The sequence below is a fragment of the Armigeres subalbatus genome, chromosome 2 (assembly GCF_024139115.2).
Source record: "Armigeres subalbatus isolate Guangzhou_Male chromosome 2, GZ_Asu_2, whole genome shotgun sequence".
NCBI lineage: Eukaryota > Metazoa > Arthropoda > Insecta > Diptera > Culicidae > Armigeres > Armigeres subalbatus.
In genome coordinates, this window is record NC_085140.1 from 158,838,685 (window position 1) to 158,864,026 (window position 25,342).

At 36.1% G+C, this 25,342-nt stretch overlaps 1 protein-coding gene across 6 annotated transcripts in view; it reads left to right on the forward strand.

Moving 5' to 3' along the window:
• The window catches only part of LOC134211084 (GATOR complex protein Iml1), a 55,105-nt gene that overhangs the window by 815 nt on the left and 28,948 nt on the right, over nt 1-25,342 (forward strand). For 4 of the 6 annotated variants that reach the window (XM_062687678.1, XM_062687676.1, XM_062687681.1 and 1 more), the window contains exons 2-5: nt 629-2,382; nt 2,462-2,672; nt 19,388-19,513; nt 20,223-20,240. In XM_062687678.1, the coding sequence (XP_062543662.1) occupies nt 629-2,382; nt 2,462-2,672; nt 19,388-19,513; nt 20,223-20,240 (2,109 nt within the window). The remainder of the gene's footprint in view (nt 1-628; nt 2,383-2,461; nt 2,673-19,387; nt 19,514-20,222; nt 20,241-25,342) is intronic. The other 2 variants (XM_062687677.1, XM_062687682.1) reach the window with 1 other exon arrangement.

Consider the following 25,342-nt stretch of genomic DNA (forward strand, 5'->3'; position numbering starts at 1 on the left):
AATTGCTTAAGAAAATAGATCCTCCGCAAACAAGGATGGAAGATTAAGTAGTATGTTTCGGTCATTAAACAGTTTGTTCATGATACAAACGCTTGTTATATTTAACTTCCAACTGCTAAAGACGGCTATGTTTAGACTAGGGCCAGGCTTGCAGCATATTTTTCTACTACACATGATGTTTACATTTCTTAGTTCAATAAGCCGTAATCGTAGCCTTAATGTAGTATTGGTTGATAAAAACTGAGGATGTAACGTTATTAACGACTGTTAGTAAGACTCCCCCTCAGCGAGACTTGGGATTGCTAGATATGTACATTGCGAAAGAACTAGAAAATATTAAATTTGTAGCCAAGCTTTTAATTGGAATGTTTTCACTTGTCGTGAAACCATAAGTCGAGTCAAGTACAAAACAGAACTAAATTGTTTTATGACAAATAAATTTTACATAATTATTAATCGTGTAACGGCCTTCTTAATTGCCAGTAATATTTGGTTCATTTTGCGGGGAATAACCAAGGCGTAGGATTGTAAGTTCGGTTCTCGTTAAGCAGGCCAAGATCCACTTAGATTGTAAAGCCATAGAAGAAGAAGAACACTAATGGTAATTAATTTTGTACTTTTTTCGTAGACGAAGATTTACTTTTGAATCCAAAGGATCATCCGGAGCTGAAATTAAAGGACATCGTTGAAATTTACGACCCGGAAGACGATGGAGTTCGATTGCTGCTGCAGGTGACTTGTCTTACGGAAGACTTGATGAATAGGGAAACCATCAGTGTCGAAGCGAACGTAGCACTAGCTTTCAATTTGAAGCCTTACAAAGATGTGTATATGCGCAAGATGGACCCCAATGAAGTGGCCTTGGATTCGGTGGAGATTACTTTTAAAGATCAGTACATGGGTCGGTCTGAGATGTGGAGGCTTAAGACGTATCTGACGAACACTTGTGTTTATTTGAACAAAAAAATCGAATACTGCGAGAGCTGCATCCGTTGTCAGGTGTATGAGATGTGGTCACAGGGTGACAGAGTGGCATGTGGAGTCATTACAGAAGACACCAAGGTGGTTTTCAGAAGTAATACTTCAATGGTTTATCTGTTCATTCAAATGTCGTCGGAGATGTGGGACTTTGATATCCATGGTGATTTGTATTTCGAAAAAGCGGTAAACGGCTTTTTAGCCGACCTGTATACGAAATGGAAAAAGATCGGCAGTAATCATGAGGTGACAATTGTGATGTTTTCAAGGACTTTTTATGCAGCTCGGTGCCTCGATGAGTTCCCACTCCATATGAGAGATTGTCTACAGATGGACTATAAAGGTCGATACTACGAGGATTTCTATCGCATCGCGATACAAAATGAACGTTGTGATGACTGGAGTTCAACGTTGGTTCAGTTGAGGCGTCTTTTTACTGGCTATAGGGACGTTGTTCTGAAGTATCACGAGCGCCCGGATGTGGACATAAAAATCCCATCCGCAATCAATTCTACAGCAGCACAAGGAAATTTCTTAGAAGTACTGAACATATCGTTGAACGTTTTTGAAAAACATTATCTGGACAGAAGCTTTGATCGCACGGGACAACTTTCGGTTGTTATTACACCGGGGGTTGGCGTTTTCGAAGTTGATCGGGAGCTTACCAACATCACGAAACAACGAATCATAGATAATGGAGTTGGGAGCGATTTGGTTTGTGTCGGAGAACAACCGCTCCATGCCGTTCCGTTGTTGAAATTCCACAACAAAGATTCACTGACATCAATCGATGATTACTCCATGCCTCATTGGATAAATCTTAGTTTCTATTCGACTAACAAAACAGGAGGATACTCATCGTTCATACCACGCATTAAGCCACCGCCGATTGTTTCCGAAGCCAATCTTTGTGAGAACGCAGATGCATTTCAATCACTGCTGCCAAAGAAAGAGAGTAAAAACGAGTATATTCACAATTGTTTGTTCGACTATGATGCTTACGACGATCAAATTTTTCAACTGCCTTCGGTTCAGGGAACTTGTTCGCTGCAACGTGTCGGTCGTACCAAGAAAACTTCTGTCCCTAGCCTGGATAACTTTGGAACATATGGAAATACCCGGGAATGGGAGAATATGTTGTTCCCTTGTGAATTGCGGCGGAAAATGTCCGATCCGGATATTCACCACAACACGAATAACATGTTGAATATGAGTCTCACGTCCAACAGCAGCTCGCCAAGTGCAACAGAGAAGATCAGCGATAAGAATATGAATCGGAGTTTCGGATCGACCAGTGGACCGGTGGTTAGAACAGGAAGAGCATTGATCAATCCTTTTGATCCGTCCCATGTCACTATCAAACTAACGTCCAACAGGAGGCGGTGGACACATATCTTTCCCAAGGTTTGTAATTTTACTCTGCTCTTCATTCCTAACTATAGTATGTATCATATTATCTTTGTTTTTTTTATATTATTTGTAGGGCCCTCAGGGTGTTCTTATCCAGCAACATCACTATCAGGCTGTACCGACGACAACAAAGTCCACCAACTATGCAACGTTCGATTTGGATTCCAGCAGTGAATATGCGCATACTTCTACATGCACGTGGGGTCGAGGAAGGTATGGAAGCAATGCCTCATTCGATAGTCGTTTGAACGATGAAGACCTAAAATGGATTTCGGATAATAGAGGTTTGTATATAAATTGAAGGTCTTCTACTATTCTATATTTTTGTTTTAATCTCCATTTTTGAACTTGACCTACCTTTCAATCTTAGTACTATAACCATTTTTTTGTTTCCACCAATGAAAGGTGGAAAGCACATTAGGCGGCATAAAAAAGGCAGAATGAACAAAAGGCGGAGCGTCATTAATGACAGAAACGTGAAACGAGGAATCATAAATGGTAGAATTGCATTGGGCCGTATTACCTTAGGCGGACATTTTGAGCCACCAGATCAAATGGCGGGCCGTTTGATTTGTTTATTCTAAATGTCCGCCTAAGTTAAAACAGTATAAAGCAATCTTGATTTTTTATGATTCTCCTTTCTCTATCATAAGATATCCTCTGGCCTTAGATCGGATGCATGCTTTCTTGTTTTTTGTGGGCAGAAAACCTCTCGTAACTCTAATTGAACGATAAGGTACAGTGGGGCAAGTGGGTAAAGGAAATCGCATATTTCATGTTCATCAAGTCACATGTGCCCCACATGTGGGGTAAGTGAAAAAATGATTTTAAAAGAGGATTTTTCAATATAAGAACACATTTTCTGATCATATATTTCATGCAAATGATAATTATACTGAATAGAACATAACTGTGATCTGTTGTGATGCTTTTTGACACTTCATGAAAGTCAAAGGGCCTTAGAGTGGATCCATTAAATAATTTTTATGTTTTTATGTTTCCTTCACTTGAATTTTTTAAGATCTAATATTTCATCTCCATTTGTGTCTAATACTACTTTCTATTTCAGGTTTATAGCAGGTTTATAGTAAGATAATGAACCTTGGCGATAATGCAGAGAAATTATCTTTGAAATATTCATCTAACCTGGAATCATATTGTGTTTCATTAACAATCCACTTATGATTTCAGTAGAAGAGTCTACATTAACAAATAAATAAATTTTATAAATTTCAACAAAATAAATCATAATTGTTGATATATTTGCAATAGTAGTGATTCTTGTATTTAAGCTATATAAAAAAACATTTTTTCACGAATTATTTATCAAACATGGATTATTTAAAACACTGACACGCTTGGCACTTTGGGTTCCTGATTTAGTATTACAACGTATCACTGTAATAACCAAAAACCTTAGAATGAGTTCGAATTGATATCATTTGTTTATATACGCTTAATAAAAAATATTTGTGTTTGGAAAAATAAAGAAATGCATTCAGTGTCGGAAAATTTTCACTTGCCCCACCCATGGTAAAAAACAGGCAAAGCAATAAAATATTTTTTTCAAATTAATGATTTCGTGTGTGTTACTTCTACGTGAAGTTAAACGATTTACAATGATATGGAAATGCTAATATCATCTTCCAAACTTGGACGTACATGTTCATGATAGCATACGGGAGCGAAAGTGAATTGATAGGTCGTTAGGATATGTGCCATCACAAATATTGCCCTCCGCTCGCTTTCAAATCGACTTCTATAAAAACATTCTTCATGCCTGCCGTATCCTAACGGAACTATCAATTCTATACTTTCGCCTCTAATGCTATCATGAACATGTACGTCCAAGTTTGGAAGATGATATTAGCATTTCCATATCATTTTTTTCAAAATTTTTGATGTTCATATCAATATTTTTGTGGCTGGTATTCAAAACTACAAAGAAAACCAACTTATCAATGCACTAATTGAATGTGTTATGGAAAACAACATAAAAAAATATTTGTATTTATTGGCACGCAAAACAACTTGTGCAAAAGATAAACTTGAAAGGTTAATAAACTTTTACTCTCGCATGTTAAAATGGTTCATTATTTCATGTTTCACTTATTCAACGCATTGATTTGAATGGCCTTGTATGATTGTGAAGTAAAATTGAATAATTCTGTGCTTCATCAGTGAAATACTTGCGTTTTTTTCACTTACCCCATTTACCCACTTACCCCACTGTACCTTAATGTGTATGGCTTTGTACGAAGCTACTATACTGAAGGTGACTGAGATCGAATCTCTATACGGTCTGATGAGTTTTCGAGTGGCTCATTTTCTCGCCTTTCTGAAGCATAGAAATCGTACCCTCAATAAGGGGCCATCCAGAAACCACGTGGTCATATTTTTGAAGATTTTAAACCCCCTCCCCCCATGTGGCTTATCGTGGTCATTTGGCAGACCCCCCCTACCCCCCTTTATGACCACGTGGTTTTTTTCAAGTACAAAAATTGAAAAAAAACCTTATGTAACTAAAACATATGGTTAATCCGATCAATTTTGAAGGTTGACAATTTCAATTAATTCAAAATCAAACTAAACCCAGCATGGAAATTATAAAATTTCATGAATTCGAAAATTTTGATGATGTTATCATGTTGTAATGTATATCAGGTATTAGGATATCTAGAACTCGCAAACCTTCGATGCTTCAGGAGGATACAAAGAAATGTGGATGTTATAAAAATTTTGAGAAAAAATTGTAATGGTTTAGAAATTTTCCAAAATATCCCTATTTTTCAATTTTTAAGAAACAAAATGTCCTAAGCTGAGAATATATCTACAAATATCTATGTAATCCTAAGACATGATATTACGGAGTTTTGGAACGACCCGATCCTGAGTCCTGAGCGTGTAAGGACCAAGTCCTGAGCGATGTATCCGTGTATCGCTAAGCATCCAAACAGGTCCATTGAGCCGATGCGATTTCATTTATTACTTTCACAAGCTACAATAGACCTTCCATGAGAAATTTTCCAAAATATCCCTATTTTTCAATTTTTAAGAAACAAAATGTCCTAAGCTGAGAATATATCTACAAATATCTATGTAATCATAAGACATGATATTACGGAGTTTTGGAACGACCCGATCAACCAAGTCCTGAGCGATGTATCCGTGTATCGCTAAGCATCCAAACAGGTCCATTGAGCCGATGCGATTTCATTTATTACTTTCACAAGCTACAATAGACCTTCCATGAGTCGATGTTCTAAGATACGATATCGACTGAAATAAAAACTGAGCCCCTTGGGGGGCCCTTGGATTTTTCTGCCCAAAAAAATTATTTTGAGGATTTTCAAAACATTCTTTAACAAATCCGAGGAGTTTTATTGATTTTTTCTATATGATATTTATTTTTTATTGTCCCCCCTTGACCTTTCGAAGACCAGTAGGACATAATTTAAATTAAATATTTGTAACAACCTTAGGAAATTTCCAATAAAAAAATTATGGTATGAGCAATAAAAAATATTAAATTTTCTACAAATAATGCAAAATTTCCATAAACAATTAAGAATTTTCCACAAAACAAAAATAAATTAACACTTTGAAAATCAAAAATTGCAAATATAAAGGAAAATTTTTCATAAAGAAATCAAAACTTTCCACGGAGGAAACACAAACATTCCATAAATAAATCAATATTAGAAATAAATAATTACAAAATTTTCCACGAAATAGAATAATATTGAAATATATAATATTGATTTATTCATGAAAATTTTGTATTTTTCTCGTGCAACATTTTGATTAAGTACTAATTTATTATTGTTTTGTGGAAAATTTTCAACTGTTTATGGAAATTTCGCATTGTTTGTAATAATTCTATATTTATTTAATACTCATATCCTGATTTCTTTATTGGCAATTTCCTATTTTATTATGGAAAATTTCTATTTTTTCTCTATTAAAGAGATTTTCAATCCAGAGCTGGCTCATCTCTCAAAATTTCTAATTCTTCATTGAAATTTTATTTTGATATCGACTCGTGGAAGCCAATGATGCCATACTAAAATTATTTTCTCGGTCACTCAGATGGTTCTTTCGAATAATTTTCCAAGGAACTTCTATTCCACATCTCGAATATGCTTCAGTCAATGGTCCTTTCATAAGCGACTCATAGAGGAATGCATTTATTAATTTGGAGTTCGAATCATTCGATTTATCCTATTAACCAACTTATGAATGATGCATGATATAATATCCCAGTAGGTCCATTGGGTTGATATGACTTCAATTATTATTTATACAAGCTACTAAAGGCTTTTTAGGTTATACAAAACGTCCTGAAGTCGTAATGTTTGAACTACTTAATCATTCAAGTCCGTGAACTCAGTGCTTCTAGGGCCCCACAAAAAAAAAAGTTTGCGAACAAACCTCATAGTCATTGTGCAACTTGATGTTGACTCAAGGTTATTTTGGGTACCTTGTCTCTTGGATCTCATGTTAATGGATATATACCGATGATGAGGACATTGCAAATGTTGATTGATTTGGTAGATATCGTGGGCTAAACCTGAGAACGTTTTGGAGTACCTTGAGCATCTCGTATTCCTGAATATTAATCACTGACTCGGAGACGAGCCAGCCTCGGGCTGAAAGTCGCCCTAATAAAGACAATAAAAAAAATCACTGGCTTAACGTTCAGGATGACCCATCTTATCTGAGTGTTCAGAATGATTCAAACATTTCAACTTCATTTGCATGCTCTCTTCCCAAGGTTTCGGATGTCTGAGTTTTCAGGGTCAGTCAAATTTGAGCTCCCATATTTTTTCTGTAAAGCCAATATCTAGATGAACAATTTTACTGGTGGTGGCCTAGCTCGCTTTTGTGATTTTATAGACAATCTAGAACGCTGGGCATATATGACCCATCCGTCATGAAAGGGTTGATATTTGTTTTGGGATTTAAGTTTCAATTTTATTGCTTGGAATAATTTTAAAATCCAAGATCTTTTTAATTTTCAAGAATAATTATTCTGGAGTTGCAAGGGAAACCCTTCGAAATATTGACAAGAAACTCTTCGGAGTCTCCACGGAAAAAACTTTAGAATTTCAACGGCATTCTTTTCCGAAATTCTGTGGAAGAGTTCCGAAAAATTTTCGGTGGAAATTTTGAAGAACTAGAAGAATCCGTAGAAGGATCCGAAATGCATATTCACGATGAAAATTCCAATAAACATCAAATTCCGAAGAATTTCCAGTATAAATTAGAAAAAAATCCAGCTTACTTTTTTTACAGAATCTCTAAAGTTTTTTTTTTCAAAATCCTGGGCAACTTTAATGAATTTTCAAAGGAAATTCTTCTAAATTTCCAATGGAAATTTTTTTCGTTTTCCAAAAGAAATTCTTAGACATTTTCAGCAGTTTTTTTTGATTTCCAAAAGAAATTATTCGAAATATGCCAAAATATTTCCGATGGAAATTCCTAAGATTTTCCAGTAGAAAATCAAAAAAAGTTCATCTAAAACACCAATAATGAATTTCCCGAAGAAATTCCAATGTTTTTACAAGTGGAAATAACGAAAAAATTGTACTTTTGTAGTATTTGTAAAAGTTGTACTTTTGAAGCATTTCCAGTAGTCATCAAAATTTTAAAGATTTTCTGATGTGAAAATTCCTTAAAATTTCTTTTCATGGTAAAGATTTAAAGCAATGTTTAGCTGAACCTATAAAGAAATCAAAATTACCTCCCGAAGAAGAATGAATTCCCGATGAAATTTTGGAAGAATTTATGGTGCAAATTAAAAAAACATGAACCTTGAGAATTCTAAAGATTTATTCTTTGAAAATCCAAAGAATTTTTTGAAGATTATCCATAGACTCTTCCGTGGAAATTCTAAATAATGCCTCAAATAAAAAAATACTTGGAAAATTAAAAAAAAATGTGATAGAATTCACAAAGAGCGTAAAAAAGTATTCCGAAAAATTTTCATTTCAAAATTCCAAATTTGAAAAAAAAAATCCAAAAACAAAAAATCAACGGAAATATCAAAGTGTTTCGTGTGGCATTGGCTGTTTAATATCTTTCGGAAATTCAGAAGATTTTTTCTTGAAAAAATTAGAAGTCTTCTTCTTCTTCTATGGCTCCATATTCCAACTGGAAGTTGGTCTGCTTTTCAACTTAGTATATTCTATTAGCATTTTCTCAGTTATAAATTGAAAACTTTTTTATGCCAGCCATTGCACGATTATATATTTTGTGTAGCAAGTACGATGGATACACTATACCTAGGGTGTCGAGAATGTTTCCCACCCGATAACATCCTAGACAGGAACGAGAATCGAACTCGTCATCTCCGGATTGGCAATCCTACGCCTTTGCTCGCAAAGCTAACTGGAGACTGAACATTTTGAAGTGCACTCCTTAAAATGTTCGAAAAACTTCTTTGAAGATGAAGAAGAATTTCTGGTGAAGATTCGAAAGAACTTGTCGAAGAAATTCATTAGAAAGTGAAAAAAATATGAAAATATGAACATTTTTTTCCACCGAAAATTATATGTATTTCCCACGAGACTGTTTTGAATTTTCAGACAGAATTCACATGGAATTTTTTTCGGAGTTTTAAGGAAAATTTTTCGGAATTTACACTGGAGATGTTTTTTTTTCATAACAAATTGTAGTAAAATTTCCAAGCAAAATTTTTCAGAGAGAATTGTTTAAAAATCATTTTGAATGCCAGCACTTTATCAGGATTGTATGAAGTAATGTCAAAGTTTTTACAGGAAATTTCTTTACTGGATTTTTCCTGAATATCCACAAGAAATTCTTTTGAAGTTTATTTCTTGGATTATTGTAAAAACATGAACATTTTTCAAAATTGTAGCTGCAGTACGCTGATGCAAAAGTGTCGGCGGCGTGATGCCAAAAACCATCTTCAGCGGATTTCTTTTTTTTAATATTTTTCCATTTTTCCTTTCCAATTTTTTTTTTGTGGAAATTGAGACTGATTCGCAACCTGTTTTTTCGTTAATTTTTTTTATGGAAAAAGGATCTAAGGCTAACATGGTCGAATATCGCAGATATGCATCGGCGTAACAACCGACGCTGCGTTACCGATTTTTCTCGATGCACACCTACGTCTTTTCAACGCACACCTACGTCTTTTCAACGCTGAGTGGGCATTGGCCCTAAGATGTGCTTTGCGTTTAATGATTAAATAATTAAATTTTAATGATTTGTATTTTTTAAACCGCTATTGTTATTCACCAAAAGTTTTTCGTTTAAAAAAAAACCACGTGGTTCGAGAGCAACACCCCCCTCCCCCCATGTGGCTTATCGTGGTCATTTTCCAAACCCCCCCCCTCCCCCCATATATGACCACGTGGTTTCTGTATGGCCCCTAAGTGTGTAAGGACTTAATGAATCAGAAACCACGAGAGGGCAAATGTTTCATTTGTGGGATGCGATTCCAATAGATAGAAAGTAAAAAAATATACAGAAGGGGGGCTAAACCGTTTGGCATAATGGTCGATTGGCATGAGGCAAAGAAAATGATTATTTATGATAATCATGTTCTTTATGGAAAATAAAATTAGACTTCAACATAGACATTTTGAAATTTACAACGAAGAAGGCAAAGCACTGGCATAACGCGTGCTCAATTCTTTTGCCCTTATCCCGAGCAATTGCTTAATTAAACAAAAATAGTGCACTATCGTCTCTTTTAGACCAGCTGAAAACTGCTGCTTATATCCACCGATCATGTTTGTATCGCGCCGACGTAGTTTGACCGTATTGCAGGTACTACTCCTCACTGCACGTTCTTCCATCTGTTTCGACTATTCGGTGGGGCAGCCTCGAAAGTTCACCGTATGGTTGCCACTACAATTAGCACATTTGAAACGCGATCGGTCTCCTCGATTAGTGTCCTGCGGATTTGCTTTCACAGGCTGTTTGTATTGAACTGTTTCATGCCTTGCTCCGCATTTAACGAACAGAGGCTGCATGTTGCATGTTTTACCGTGTCCATACCGTTGACACCGGTGGCATAGGACGATATCGGAATTATTTTTGATGAAGTGTCTCCAACTGACAATAGTGCTAAACAACGTCCACCCACCATGTTTCAGAGCATCGACTGACTTTTGAAACTATGCTTTACCTGCGACGATCAGTCTTTATTCTTGTTTTATTTTATGTTGTATTTATCCTGCGGAATTTCTGTCGTCGAGAGAAGTTAAGGCAGGTGTTTCGTGAAACTGTGATGGGGGACATCCGATTTTTTTTAAGCTCGAGAGCAAGACGAGTTGTTGATATCTACTTCGACATTGGTAGCATCTTCTGTTAGTGAATTGAATAGGGTGGGTGTACCAATTGTCGCCATACATACAGGCCTGGTAGCGAGTCACTTTTTAGTGACTTGGTCACTATTTTGAGCCTAGTCACTAAAAAGTCACTATTTGCATCCAAAAGTCACTAAAGTCACTATTTTTTGGAAAATAGTCACTATCACTAAAGTCACTATTTTTGCATTGCCTGTTGTAAAAAAGTTCAAATTAAAAATCTTTTTTAACTATTATCATCAACAAGGTTAAAATACTTCAAATTTCCATTTACTTCCGCTATATTCACTTATGTATCATCAGATACGTATTTCGTTTTTTACTTAATACAAGTAGAAAACGAAATACGTATCTGATGATACATAAGTGAATATAGCGGAAGTAAATGGAAATTTGAAGTATTTTAACCTGGTAACATTTTCCCCTAAGACGCCTCAATATTAATTATTTCATTATTATCATCAACCAAATCAAACGTGAATCTGATAGCAATATATTAAATTTGGGAAATACCTAAGCATTAAAAAAGTTCCAAGTGTGTTAACACACAATTGTGAGATTGTTTCCGATTCACATCAACTAAGATCTTTTTCTTCACGAATGGAATTTATTAAAATGCGAAAGTTTAACATCAATTAAAGAATTGAGGAGTAGCGGAACCAGAACCACGTCTGTTGGTGCGCGTTAATACCCTCCGGTGACAAAGATAGTGAACAGCCTCAGTTTCATCACATGGCAATGATGTTTGATGTATCTCAACGTCAGGGAGAGTAATGAACGACAAGGGCGTCAATGACAGAAAGTACATTATGATTGTTAAATGGTTGTTAAATCCGTTTATGAATGTTAAATAACAGTAGACGTTCGATAACTGCAAGTCATTTTACTAAAATGCTTTTTAATTGCAATTCGATAGTTGGAACAGTTTTGCAGTTATCGAATCGATAATCTAAAAAAAAAGTCAACCTCTATAACAGCTGCATTGCGCTAACGTCGATTGACAACCGTTTGACATCTAAAATACGTTGCAGTTATCGAACGGCATTCGCTAACTGAAAAGTAAACATGTTGCAGTTATCGAACGGCTACTGAACAAGTTATGTCATAATTTTGTGACACAACTTGTAACTAACTACCCGTTCCCATGACGCCGGGTGGTGTGTTACGAAATATGAGGTACTACACTGCTAGCTTCTGGCTGATCCAACGAATACTATCCTCTATATCTAACTCCGAGGTACTTATGTGAGTGTCGCAATCACTAGCCTCTTGCTTCCATCCTCTCCCTCCTTATGATGAAGATGGGCGTGGCCAGTAGCAGTAATCGTCATGTTTTTGTTGTTTTTGCGTTTTATTATTCATTCATATTATTCATTCTAGATGAGGATTTCTATCAATAAACACTAGTTTGCAATCTACAAATTATACCGAAACAATGCTAATGTAATTTGTTGCTCTATACCCGGTTCAAAACTTCATACAAAAGTCACTATTTGGTCACTTTTTCTGCAATTGAAAGTCACTATTTGGTCACTTTTTTCTAAATCGTTGGTCACTAAAGTCACTATTTTGAACGGCATTCATCGCTACCAGCCCTGTACATAAGAACAATTTTTTTTTTAAATAAGTAAAATGCCTGTGGGTTGACTTTATATATCAAGCGAAAGGTTTTACTTCCTGCTCTTTAGAACAGCTGTGAAAACCACAATAAAATTTGTTATAATCATCAAAATTGATTAATTGATTGAGAATAGGAACGCATGCACCAGTTGTGACACTATTTTTAATTTTGGTTCCTTATTTGGCAAATCCCATTGTTTTCTTATGGGACTGGCCAAATAGCACTCTGAAAAATCTTCACGTCATGTTTACCTGAAAACAAATGTGGTTCTCATCCACCACACTTTTCACATAAGAGTGACCTGAATGGCATGTAACCTGAACAAAACTTAGCTTCGGTGAGTTACGTGATTTATCAGGTGAATCTGACAGGATTTTCCAGTACTAATGACGTGAAGTTTGAAAGTAGTTACGTGTTTGATCAGGTGAACCTTACGTGATTGATACGTACTGGTTACGTGAACTTTTAGTGAAAGCTACATGATATCAGGTATGCTTTGAAATATATTACAAAATTGTTTTTTTTTTAATGAATGCAAAATAAGTTAATAACTGCCAGCAGCCGTAAATAGGAAACCTCTTCGAGTTGCTGATGCGCTTGATGCGTTGAAATGCATTTGATGCAAAATGATGTCTTTAATATTAGACAAGGAATGCTGTCATTCGGCAATTGCACTTCGGAGTTATCGCTAAACACTGTTGGAGAACAAATCAACGAATGTCGAATGAAATTTATCAGATTTGGACAGCAATGTTGAAACTAGATTCTTTCACAAACATTGCTGCTATTTCCGATGTTGAACCAATCAAAAGGTAGTCCATCCTTGGACGTTGAAATCTGAAATAATTTTTTTATGCTAACGCTACCGAAAAAACTGTAGTTCTAGACTTCATGTAGCTTAAACTTCTCCCAAATCACTTTTCTACGAATCTTCTACATTTCATGCGACTTCCGTTGATATTTTTCCAAGGAGGGAACTGAAGGTTCGGAAAATTCTCGCCTAGTTACACCTAAAATATCCTTTACCTCTTCGAAGCCTAACTATGTTTAGGTTATGTATCATTCATTCTTACGTGATTGTCAAGTCACTTCCACGTGAAAAGAATGGTGGATGATAACCACGTTTGTTTTCAGGTAAATCTGACGTGAAGATTGTTTACAATGCTGGTTTTCCGTAAATGCCGAAGCTGCAATCACACTAACACAATCTCACTTAAGTTGTTTACGAATACATACAAACATATTCACCAAGATTTTTAGTAAAAGTTACGTGAATTTCAGGTGAACATTACCAACGTCACGTAACAATCGTCGTTTGTTCAAGACAGTTCAGTTACGTGATTTTTCACGTGAATATGACGTGATGATTATTTAGAGTGAGGGACCACTAGTGCGACAACTCGTACAAAGGACGTCAAAAATTAAGCAAAATCAATTTTTACAATTATGCTTTGCTTGTTTTGGAGGAGATCAAAGGTTTTATCGTATCATATGAATATGCTTTATCGATATGAACTTGGTTTGCGGTGATTTGATTGGCCATTTGGCATATAAAGCACTAGTGCGACAACTGGTGCTATAGCCACAACTGGTACATCTAGCCTAGCTAGTTGGATACTACATCCATACAAATGTTTCTAGTTGAAGCAGTCAGATTACTAACAGCAGAAATCTTCAAAATCAAGTAATCTGAGTGACTTTTCTTTTGACGTTTTGCACTCACTGGATTCGCATCCTCGACGGAGTGACACGTAGCTTGGGTATTCCTGGAACTATTATAGTCACATGTCACATCTTATCTTAATTCTCGGGTACTTATTCAAAAGGACGTATGTGAATTCGTAAACAGGGTGTCGACTACCTGGAAAAACCTGGAAAGTCCGGGAATTTCATGTTGGGCCGGGAATGTCAGCGAAAGTCAGGGAATTTTGATTGAGGTCAGGGGTCACAAAACCCAACATTGAAAATTTATAGTGATTTCTTTTTAATTCGAGCAGTATACTAAACTAAAGATACTTATGACAATGAAACTCTGAACCAATTTTAATCCATTGAAAAAGGACCAATAAAAGAACTGAATCGTCGAATCAGAATTATTATAGCGTTTTAGCTGGTCATGAGACTGCATAGCCGATAAACAATACTCCGAGGCAGTTATAGTTGACAACCCCCTCCACTATCAAGCCACAGATAAAATCAAAGCAAAGCAATAATGCTAATTTTTGGTGTGGCCGTTGGCAGTATCTAGACTAAAAGTCTACTCCGGCCCCTTTTCATGTTCCCCATCATGCTAATCGAGTTTGTTTTCATTAATCTCTGAGCAATAACAGTTCCAAAGCCACGTTGCTCAAATGGTCATTGTTGAGTCCTGATCCAAATAGTTTTTTTAAGTCCTCATGGATATTTTAGTTTGAGTGGTTTTATACTTAATACTTAATACAAATACTTAATCATCAATCGCGAGAGTCATTCCTTTTAAAATTATGTTGATGTAATTATGATATAGGAAAATTTCATTTGATGTGATCCATTTTAATATATTTAAATTGCCGACTAGTAACCAACAATAATGAAAAACCTAATATATCACATTACCTTTCAATGAAAATGTAACGCGTGCCCAAATGTTTGAAAATTATCTAGTGAAAGCAGTCGTAACTGAATCAAGTGGCTGAAATAGGCCATAGTTCAGAACCGTTCAACAATCATCAAACATGTTCAACCTACAACCAACAACTAGATATTTGGAAGCTTGTTAAAAAGAAAACGCCGAACAGTATCCTTGTGGACCTGCGACGGCACTTCATAAACATTTCGTGAACTTCCATTTTATGATGGGCTTAAAAAGTCATTGGGCGATCCTCACGTCCTTAGCTGGTCAAATTAATGGTCATATTGGAGAGTATGATAGTGAATAAAAGCATCATATGGTCTACCTCATGTACGTAGGTGACGATTGTCTCAATTAAACGTTACTCGATACTCCATAATCATGCTCGAACGCAAGAGGAGGATAATGTTGTTGTCATGTTGTCAATGGTAATGTTTCAGTTTTACATTCGCTGCTTTTGTTGCTTGTTTATAGAACAATGTCATCAAGGTATATTCTGGTTGAACTTTGAGAATTTTGTCCAGAAATTACTTCAGAATTCTCACTGAAACATGAAAAAATCCCAAAGGGATCTAAAAAAGCTGTATCGATAGTTTTTATCCTGGAGCTCCTCGATGGATGTCCAGTAGATTTTTTCAAAAGCTCCGCTCCAAGAACTTGGTAGATTTTATGGTATTTACTCAAATTTAAATTTAATGTCTTCGTGCAGGGATTCATATAAAAAATATGCCAAGGAATCTTCAAACATATTTCCACGAGTTCTTCAAAAAGCTCTATTAGATGTTCCTTATTAAGTTTCATTGGTTGTTGCAGTTTTCTGACATCTAGTTGACAGTAGTTGAACTTTCTATAAATAAAACAATGCTGGAGATGCCAAGACCGATTTAGAAAATCAACTAAAAATCGATAAAATAAATAGAGTAGGTGTAGCTCCCCTTAGCATTTGAGACTATGCCACTTCTTCACAAACGCGACCTATTTGTTTTGGATATTTTCTATGGGATCATTGCTTTATTTAACCTTTTGTCTGTGCTCTGGGGTCAATATGACCCCAGGCCACTTTGAGTGGCTGCCATTTTTTTAGTTTTCAACCGATTCTCCTAATTTTTGGTAGTTTGGTAAAACTCGCCGAGATCTGTCTCCTAGGTGCAAATTCGCTTGAAAAATCTTGAAAATATGCGCTACAGTGTCCTTTTTTCAAAAAACTTACGTTGTCTGTGCTCTGGGGTCAAATTGACCCCAAATTGAAATTGCTATACTTATTTTAATGTTTGGCCAATGTTGGATTTTTGGGGCTGTTTCGAAAGATAATTTAATCATCTTTCAGGTCGTTACCAAAGATTGATTATAGGTGGGCGGGTACATCGCGGGGAGGGGTTTTCGTAAAAAAAGGGTACAAAAACAGTGATTTTTCATGCTTATTTTATTATATCTGAAAATCCTACCCATTTTGAACTGCACCTTTTCAAAAAGGTTATGCAGGAAGGCGTCTGCTTTGACATGAGGCATTGATTAGTTTAGCACTTGGTCGCTAGGTGGCGGTATATTTGAATTCGTTATTTTACACTACTTAAGTAACTCCGATATATGGAGTTTTCCTCATTGTAAATATTCTTATCGCACAATTTTGAAATTTGTAAAGATGGCGTCCGTAACAAAGTTCGTCTGGTGGGAATAATAAGGAAATTTACAAATAGGCGGCGCTAGTGTACTTGCAATATTCTTGCATATATGAAATATTGCTTTAGCTTGAGATCCCTCATACCTACACCAAAGTTGTATTCGGCAACATTGTTCAGGATGTCTAGCACTACAAAGCGGTGCTCAATATAATGAGCACTTCTTCCCATTTTTTAATTTGTGCGATAAGAATATTTACACTGAGGAGAATACTATGTATCGGAATATCTTGAGTAGTCTAAAATAATGAATTGAAATATACCACCACCTGGCGGCCGAGTTCTAAACTTATCAACGCCTATTGCCAAAGCACATGCCTTCCTGCATAGCCTTTTAAAAAAAATTGGAGTTCAAAATGGGTAGGATTTTCGAATACAAATAAAATAATCATGAAAAATCACTGTTTTTGTACCCTTGTTCACTAAAACCCCTCCCCGCGATGTACCCGCCCACCTATAGTCAATCTTTGGTAACGACCTGAAAGATGATTAAATTATCTTTCGAAACAGCCCCAAAAATCCAACATTGGCCAAACATTAAACAAGTTATAGCAATTTCAATTTGGGGTCAATTTGACCCCAGAGCACAGACAACGTAAGTTTTTTTGAGCACAGGCAGAAGGTTAAACCGAAGGCAACAATCGACAAAAATTAAACGAACTAAGTGTATTATTTATTCAGACTAAGGCCGAAGTGACCTGTGCGGTATATAAGAGTCTTCTCCATTCGGCTCGGTCCATGGCTACACGTCGCCAACCACGCAGTCTACGGAGGATCCGCAAGTCATCTTCCACACTTTCTGTCCTGTCCAGAAAATCTCCTGCAGCGCCACGACGTCGAGGATGCGGGTTTGTATTTCATCGTAGATCATCCTGTCGCAACCCGCGAAACCTAGCGACTTGCATGTTCCAACCTTCCAATCGCGATACTTTATTCGTCGCCTAGGTCTTTGCCGATTATATCGAGTCGTATTATATTGCTCGTAATTATTGGTTTTCCGGGCGGCTTATTGGGCCTGCGCAAACCTCCTGTCTCGTCGGAGGGCTATCGTGTCAGGTCTGTTTTGTGTACTACCTGACACCAGGACTTGGGCTTGTGCGCTTTGAGCGGCTTTGGCGGATCCTACTTGCGGATACATGCAGCTTTTTATAGAAGTTTAATACTGCCACTGTCAAACAACACCACATCCTAGGCAGGCACCACAACTCGCAGATGGCCTGGGGAGGGATCGTCAAGCCCTCGGACATATTCCCTGCTGTCCGAGACCTGAGTGTATTCAGACCAAATTATTTAGAGTATTGCAGTGGTTAGAATGTTTTGGTGGGCTTACTGTAAGTGCTGCATAGATTTATGTGAGCTTGTTGGAATTGCATTCTCGATTATCTGGAAGATTGCAAGCAGTCCGTAACTATTTTTAGAAGTCCATCAACTCCACAGGGAGTGAATAAGAATTGTTACTCCGTAAGTATACTTGAGAGCCAATAGAGGTTTCTCGATGTTCACGAAAATACCTAATCCGTAGGATTTTTTAACGGCATTACAAGGATTTCTAGGAGCTCTCACGATTGTTTGGACAGAGTTCAAAAGTCGTGTCAAAAGATACAAGATTTTACACAAATTTCCAGAAGGATAAAAAAAACTTCAACGATATGAAGAAGTCCGTCAATAGTTCTGAAGGTCTATTGCGACTCCAGGGAGTCCGTGAGAATTCCCAATGGTGGATAAAGGCTTTAGAAAACTTATAACATTCAATATTCTAGAAATTCTTAATGTTCTGTTTCTAGAATTGATTAGGCTTCCAGTAGCTCAGGAACTCATATGGATTTCAAGGATTCACACCTGCAGAGATTTTCATACGCTTCTAAGAATTGAAATTCTTCTTCTTCTTCTTATTGGCATTACATCCCTACACTGGGACAGAGCCGTCTCGCAGCTTAGTATTCATTAAGCACTTCCACAGTTATTAACTGCGAGGTTTCTAAGCCAAGTTACCATTTTTGCATTCGTATATCATGAGGCTAACACGATGATACTTTTATGCCCACGGAAGTCGAGACAATTTCCAATCCGAAAATTGCCTAGACCGGCACCGGGAATCGAAACCAGCCACCCTCAGCATGATCTTGCTTTGTACGCCGCGCGTCTTACCGCACGGCTAAGGAGGGCCCTATGATAAGGAATTTAAATTACATAACTGGAATTTTTCGAAGAATGGTCTGGAAAGTCAGGGAATTTTATTCTCTAATTTGAGTCGACACCCTGGTAAACAAAGTTTCAAACGTCGATTTGTCCAATCTGATATCACTCCCACTCAAACTATCACCACAGACAGGTAGGAGGAGCCTACCTGTTGATAGTGTTGTTTTGCGTGGTAGTGTCATCAGATTGGACAAATCGACGTTTGAATCTTTGTTTACAAAATCACATACGTCCTTTCAAATAAGTACCCGAGAATTATTGATGTCCTGGAGTCATTCTGGAAATTCAGAACGCCGTTATAGACTGAAATATCCAACGCACACACTTTTTTCAACATACACGATGTAATCTACTCAAAAGCGACCGACGCAAAGGTCAAATAAACCGGACCGTGTTGCCAGGAATACTGTACTCATTTATGCATACAAATATCACGTGGCAACATCTTTTTCATCTTGATATTATTTCATCCTTCTTCTAAAAAAAATAATTTAATATCCTTACTTTTAATCAATTTAGTTTATCGTTTACATTATCCTTCAAATTTCAGGGAATCGTCGGAAATCTGGGTTGCACTCAGCTGCCGGTCCAACGGTGACGGTTACTCCTTCCAAAAGCCTCACTTTACTTTGGGGTGTAACAGGGGAGCAAGAATGGACCCCATCGCTCACTACAGGTAATATCTGTGCATATTAACTAATGAATGCTTACTCAAAGAAAAAGTCATTTAATCAAACTGCCGTTTGCCATGATTTTCCCATTTAGTTCCATTTAATCAAAGCGCCACATTTCCATTCATTAATATGGCTATTTAAACATAAATAATCGAAATAATATATATTTTTACGTTTCATGTGCTTTCAACGTTCATCCAACGATCTGATTCGAATATTGATGTTTCATTTGAAATTTTCATATTGACTTTCGTATATAATCGTAACACTCGCGGTGAATCGTTTGAACGATTTACAATGGACTACCGGAAACTCATCAATTCTTGTAAACTGATGATCGCGCGATTAACTAAACAATCTCACACCACTCAAAACCGGAACATCAATTAATTAAACCTTCATCAACAACGACGTCGATCAATCAACTGCACGGGTATCCTCCTTCGTGCCATCAACAAACGTGCATCGCTGTTTTCTTCAACCACTGCACTGCCACCTACAACTACACGACCGAACTACAACACACTGTCTGCTGCTACGCTGTTACTACTCTTATTATACTACCACACCAAACACACTACTGTTTGATATCCTTCACTGACCGTGTACTACATGTGTGCTCTTCTACCTTCTCCATGTGCTACACACCATCCGACCGTGCGGCTACCTAAATGTGTGCCTACCACTTCCCCGTGTCATGTGTTGCTGCAGCCGGACGAGTGATCATAGGTTGGACCAATATGCTGTATCTCATTAAAATTTTTATTCCTTTTTTCCTCGAAAGTATTGTCTCATCACGCTGTTTATACGGATTTATTCTGTTTCACGCTATGTTCCTTTTATATGTATCCTATTTTATGTGATTTCTTCTACACCTTGGCTTATTGTAAATGCACTCTCTGTACAGATTACTTTACACTATTCTAGTTGTTTTGTTGGCTACGTCTTCAATGTGTTTAGGAAATGGTACCAAAAATTAGAATCCCCCCGCTTTCTTGTTGTTTAGTGAGCGTTTTTATGAATGTTTCATTTGGAAATAGCAGTAGATCTTGCATCGTTATTTATTATTAGTTTTTATGTGTAGATATTATTTGTGTATTTTGTTAATGCTGTTACATGTAGTTAAAAAAAAATCCGAAAAAAACGGCTTTGAAGAGTAAGAAGTAATTCAACATAATTACCAGAACTAGAAATTTACCACAATTTGCCATATAATCAAAAATCATTTATTTGGTTGGCTAAATTGTGTGTGTGACACTTTGCGGAGCTGCAATTACAATTGATATTATCTTATCACTTACAGTTAGCAAGATAGTTGCCACTCAAGGTTAGAAAATTGCTAATTTCAGGACGGACGGAGTTCTGCTATAGGCAGGCTTGGCATTTACTTGCACAATACGCTCAAAGAGCAAAAAAAATCATCTGAAATGAGCTACATGGCAGCACGGCTATGGTCAAATCATCAAAAAAAGATGCTCTTCGTTGCGGGAAAATGAGGAGCGGTTTTCTTTGAGAGATACCGTTCGTCTCAAGGCAACCTCACACATTCGTACCTGTATAAACCAGCATGAGAATAGCGACCGTGTATAGCATCCATGAGCGGGTAGAAATGAATACCAATCTATCTTTACATTTATTTACTGCTACTAAGTAACAGGCAGCTTGTAGGCAATTCTGCATTTATCTAGCTAGCAATTAGAATTTGAATGGCAAAGAGATTTAGCTATACAATTAACGAAATTATCTAATATTATTTAGGGAAGGAACAGGGAGCGATCCTTTGATCTACTTTTTATAAGTAAGAAATAGTGGCACAAAGGCACCAAGCCCCTGCTCATAATATCGCGTAAAAACCTCGTGAAAATACGCGAAAAAGTGTAAATTCCAAAATTCGCGTAAAAATGCATGAAACCATTTTGATCGATCAACACAAAGTTTGTTCGACTGCTTGAATTTCAGAAGTTAGCTATCAATTCATGAGGTATGACGAACCTCTAGCGTATAAATGTGCCTACAACTTCGTCTAACATTGCTATAAATATGTAATCTGGGGCGTGGGAGGCAGAAAGTCATTCAAATGACACGTGACGTTTTGGAGAGATTCTACTCTCGAGCCTCAGATGTTATATTCAAGGATGTTATCGATCATTTGGTAATTTGCGTTCGATCATTTAGTAGTTTGTCAATAACTCATTCCAGAGGCTGAATTTCAAAATGTGTTGTATGGTAGACTTCTAGTACAAAGGTTTTGCTACAACTCTGCCTAATGGTTCGTTGTTAGAATTAAACTAATAACGGAGTTATAGCGCTAGTTGCAGTAGCTCAAACTGAATGATTGGAATTTTGTTATCATTTAGTCTAAGTTACTGTAACTATAGCTATAACTGCATTCCTAGCGGAATTCAAACAACGAACCATTAGGCAGAGTTTTAGAAAAACCTTCGCATTAGAAGGCCACCATACAACACATTTTAAAATTCAGCCTCTGGAATGGGTTAATGACAAACTACTAAATGATCAAACGCAGAATACTAAATGATCGATAACATCCTTGGTTATATTTAAAGCTATGCTCCCTTGGACAAAAATATAGCACTACTCAAGCGTAATGAGTACATCTAAAATTATGAAGTAAATATGGCTTCTGAGGAAAGTTATAAACAGATTAGTCGAATGACCTTTTACAAGACTGATTGTGACATCATGGTACTGGAAAAGCTAACAATCTTCATATTAATTGCTAGACAAATTTGCTTCGACGACAAAATCGGTTTTGAAAATGCCAGGAAAAATACGACGTTCTATGGTGGGCTAGTTACATGAGGAGAGTGTGGATAGGAACATAGAAAACGTAAATAAAAAGAAATGAATACAGTCAAACCTCCATGAGTCGATATTGAAGGGACCATCGACTCATAGAAATATCGAGATGTGGAACATAAATCCTTGGAAAGCTGTTTGAAGGGACCATCATAGTAACCAAGAAAATATTTTTTAATTTGAAATAATTTGCCTCCATGAGTCGATATCGAGTCATAGAACATCGACTCATGGAAGTTTGACTGTATTTTCATTAGAAATTGTTTGCAATGAGCGGTGACTCATTATTTCTGTGGAAATTCCCCCTTATTTGTATAGAGCCCATAATACGCATATAAACTTTAATGGCATTCACCTTTGGTTTTGTTTATCTTATTTTATATCAATAAATAGATTTTAGCTACAAAAAGTTATACTTTTTTTTTCGAAATTGTTGCCGAAATCGGGAAGAAAATGTTGCCAAAATCGGTGGTATACCAAAACGGATATTGCTAAAATTGGGATGGTACTGTGTTTACATAAGCTATATTTAACTAAGTCGAGTACATTTTTAATCCGACTTAACTGGAGCTTGACCTTTAAAAACCTGCATCATGTTGCTGCCCCATTATGTTTTATCTCCTACTGATTTAAGTAGGTAGAGTAGAGAACCATTTGGGCAGCACCCCTTAAAAAACTAAACTAAACTTTCATTATTCGAGCACATTACAACCGAATTACTTGTTTTTTAGTACGTGGTTAGTTTCCGTCGATATCTAGTGATGTACAAACGGGAAATAACCGGGAATTTGATTTTTGGTTTTGTTTCGATAGACTAAATAAAATCTATAATCAACTAATTAACCTCTTGTCTGTTTTTTAAAACAATTTTTCTGATAATTGTTTACATTTTATTTAAATTTTAGGATTCATGAAATGCTGTTTGCATGAGTTTTGTTATCAAATTATTATAGTTTTTTTTTTATTAGGATAGACATTTGTATAAGGAGCTCAGAAATCCCAATTTTTTCGTGGTTTCTAAACAGTTGGATAATTTCTTCGTTTCCAGCATAACACAGAAATTCGTTGACAATCATAGGTTTTAGAAATCACGTCTTAACTCAAGAATTGTTTACAGAAATTTATCAATCTTGAGAAGATTTTAAAAAGATTTTTTCAGATTTTCTGGAAGATTTTGCCCTCAGTATTGAGGGTTATGAGTTTGAGTCCCATCGAAGGCAAGTGGTTACCTCCAATACACTTTTCAAATCAAAATCTTCCTCATAATGTACATATTTACATCGGAGATTTTCAGAGAACTGTAAATAAATAAAAACTAATCTCAAATGCCAGATTTCAGAAATTTCAGGAATAAATTTTTCCGTTCAAATATTGAAGAAATCATAATCGATAATCCTTTTGCTTCTAAGATCCTTTCACGTATCCCAGCTTTCTTCTCGAAATACAAATACATTAGCTCTTAAATCTGTTTAGTGTTATATGTTTCTTAGTTAAAACTTCTAAATTGTTTCTATTCAAGAAACACACTTATTTTTAGAAAATTATATAAGTATTACAGAATTTCCAAAATATCAAAATACATTCTAAAGCTAAGATATTATACTGGAATCTAAGAAGAATCTATCTGAATTTAAGATTTTTTTTCGAACACATGGTGGTCTGTAAAACCATTAACGATACTTAATTTCTTATAAAATGCTTTCCCTAAAAACATCAAGCATTTTAAAATCCGCTTTGAAATTCCCAGAGAAATCTGACAAAAATATTTCTTGAGCTGTCTCGTTTTTAAATAATGATTATGATTTTAAGTACCGTGGAAGCACCATATTTGACGCAGGTCCAAACTTGCCGCACTTTCATATTAAATTATTCATAAAACTTATTTTCGCCAAAAATATATCAACGAATCAAGCTAGATGGCTTTATTTGCTCTTCTTCTTTGCACATATGGCATAAAATGCATATTATTGATGAAGAATCAACGTACCCGAATAAAATATATGGAAGTTATTCTCACAATGCGTCAAATTTTCGCTTTCTTAGCCATTGTGCTAAGGATCGAATGATCATTTTTCCGCGCTAAATGACTTTTTTGAGAATCTTTGACCCCTACCTACAAACAGCTGAGCATTATGAGTAAGCTTTCCCTTTTAAGCTGAACATTGCAACATTCGAACGCGTTTTTCAACCCAAAATGTTCTGCGTCAAATTAGGCTCACAATGCATTGTGATGTTCCTAAATAATCTTATCAGACGAATAGACAAGGCAGCGCTTATAATCCTCAATAATGCTCTTAGGAAAAGCAATATGTATTCATTTAGTTTCAACTAACTCTCTACTACTTAGAGTATTAGTCAACATTGGATTATTCCACTAAATGTCCAGCCCATGATAGTATGCCTTTTTCCGATTTTGATGCCTTTTTTTGACGCGTTTACACCCAGGTATTTTTACGCGGTTGGAATTCATTAATTTCTAGGTTAACCTGAAGTTTCACAGCTATTCAAATACCTCCTGAATTTTCTTTGATTTTTGTGATTTTTTTCGTGGGGTTAACTTATTGTTTGATTGACGCTGAAGGTTTTAAACGACTAAAACCAAACCGTGTAAAAAAGCCTGGGTGTATTAGACAGTATTTGGTAACTATGCAGTTTATCTAGGCTGGTTTTGAAATTCTTGAAAATAATATTATATATAAAATAAATTAGTATAATATAATTCAAATTACTTTCTTTGTACGAAAATATAACAAGCCAAATAAATTAATACATTTTCAATTTGTTCCTCTGTCGCTATCCAAGCTATTAGTCGGGCAACCCTGAATATGAAATCAGACAAAAATATGGCTGGCTTTCTTATATAAACTTCAGTTTGTGTTAATAGTCCATTGAAAAAAAAATGTATATAGACGGGCAGCTCATATTTTTGAGATATATCTGCCGGTCACGTAACATTTGCATATCGGTAGTTTCAATGTGGTTCCATATACAGGTTGCGTTTTCTGTATGCT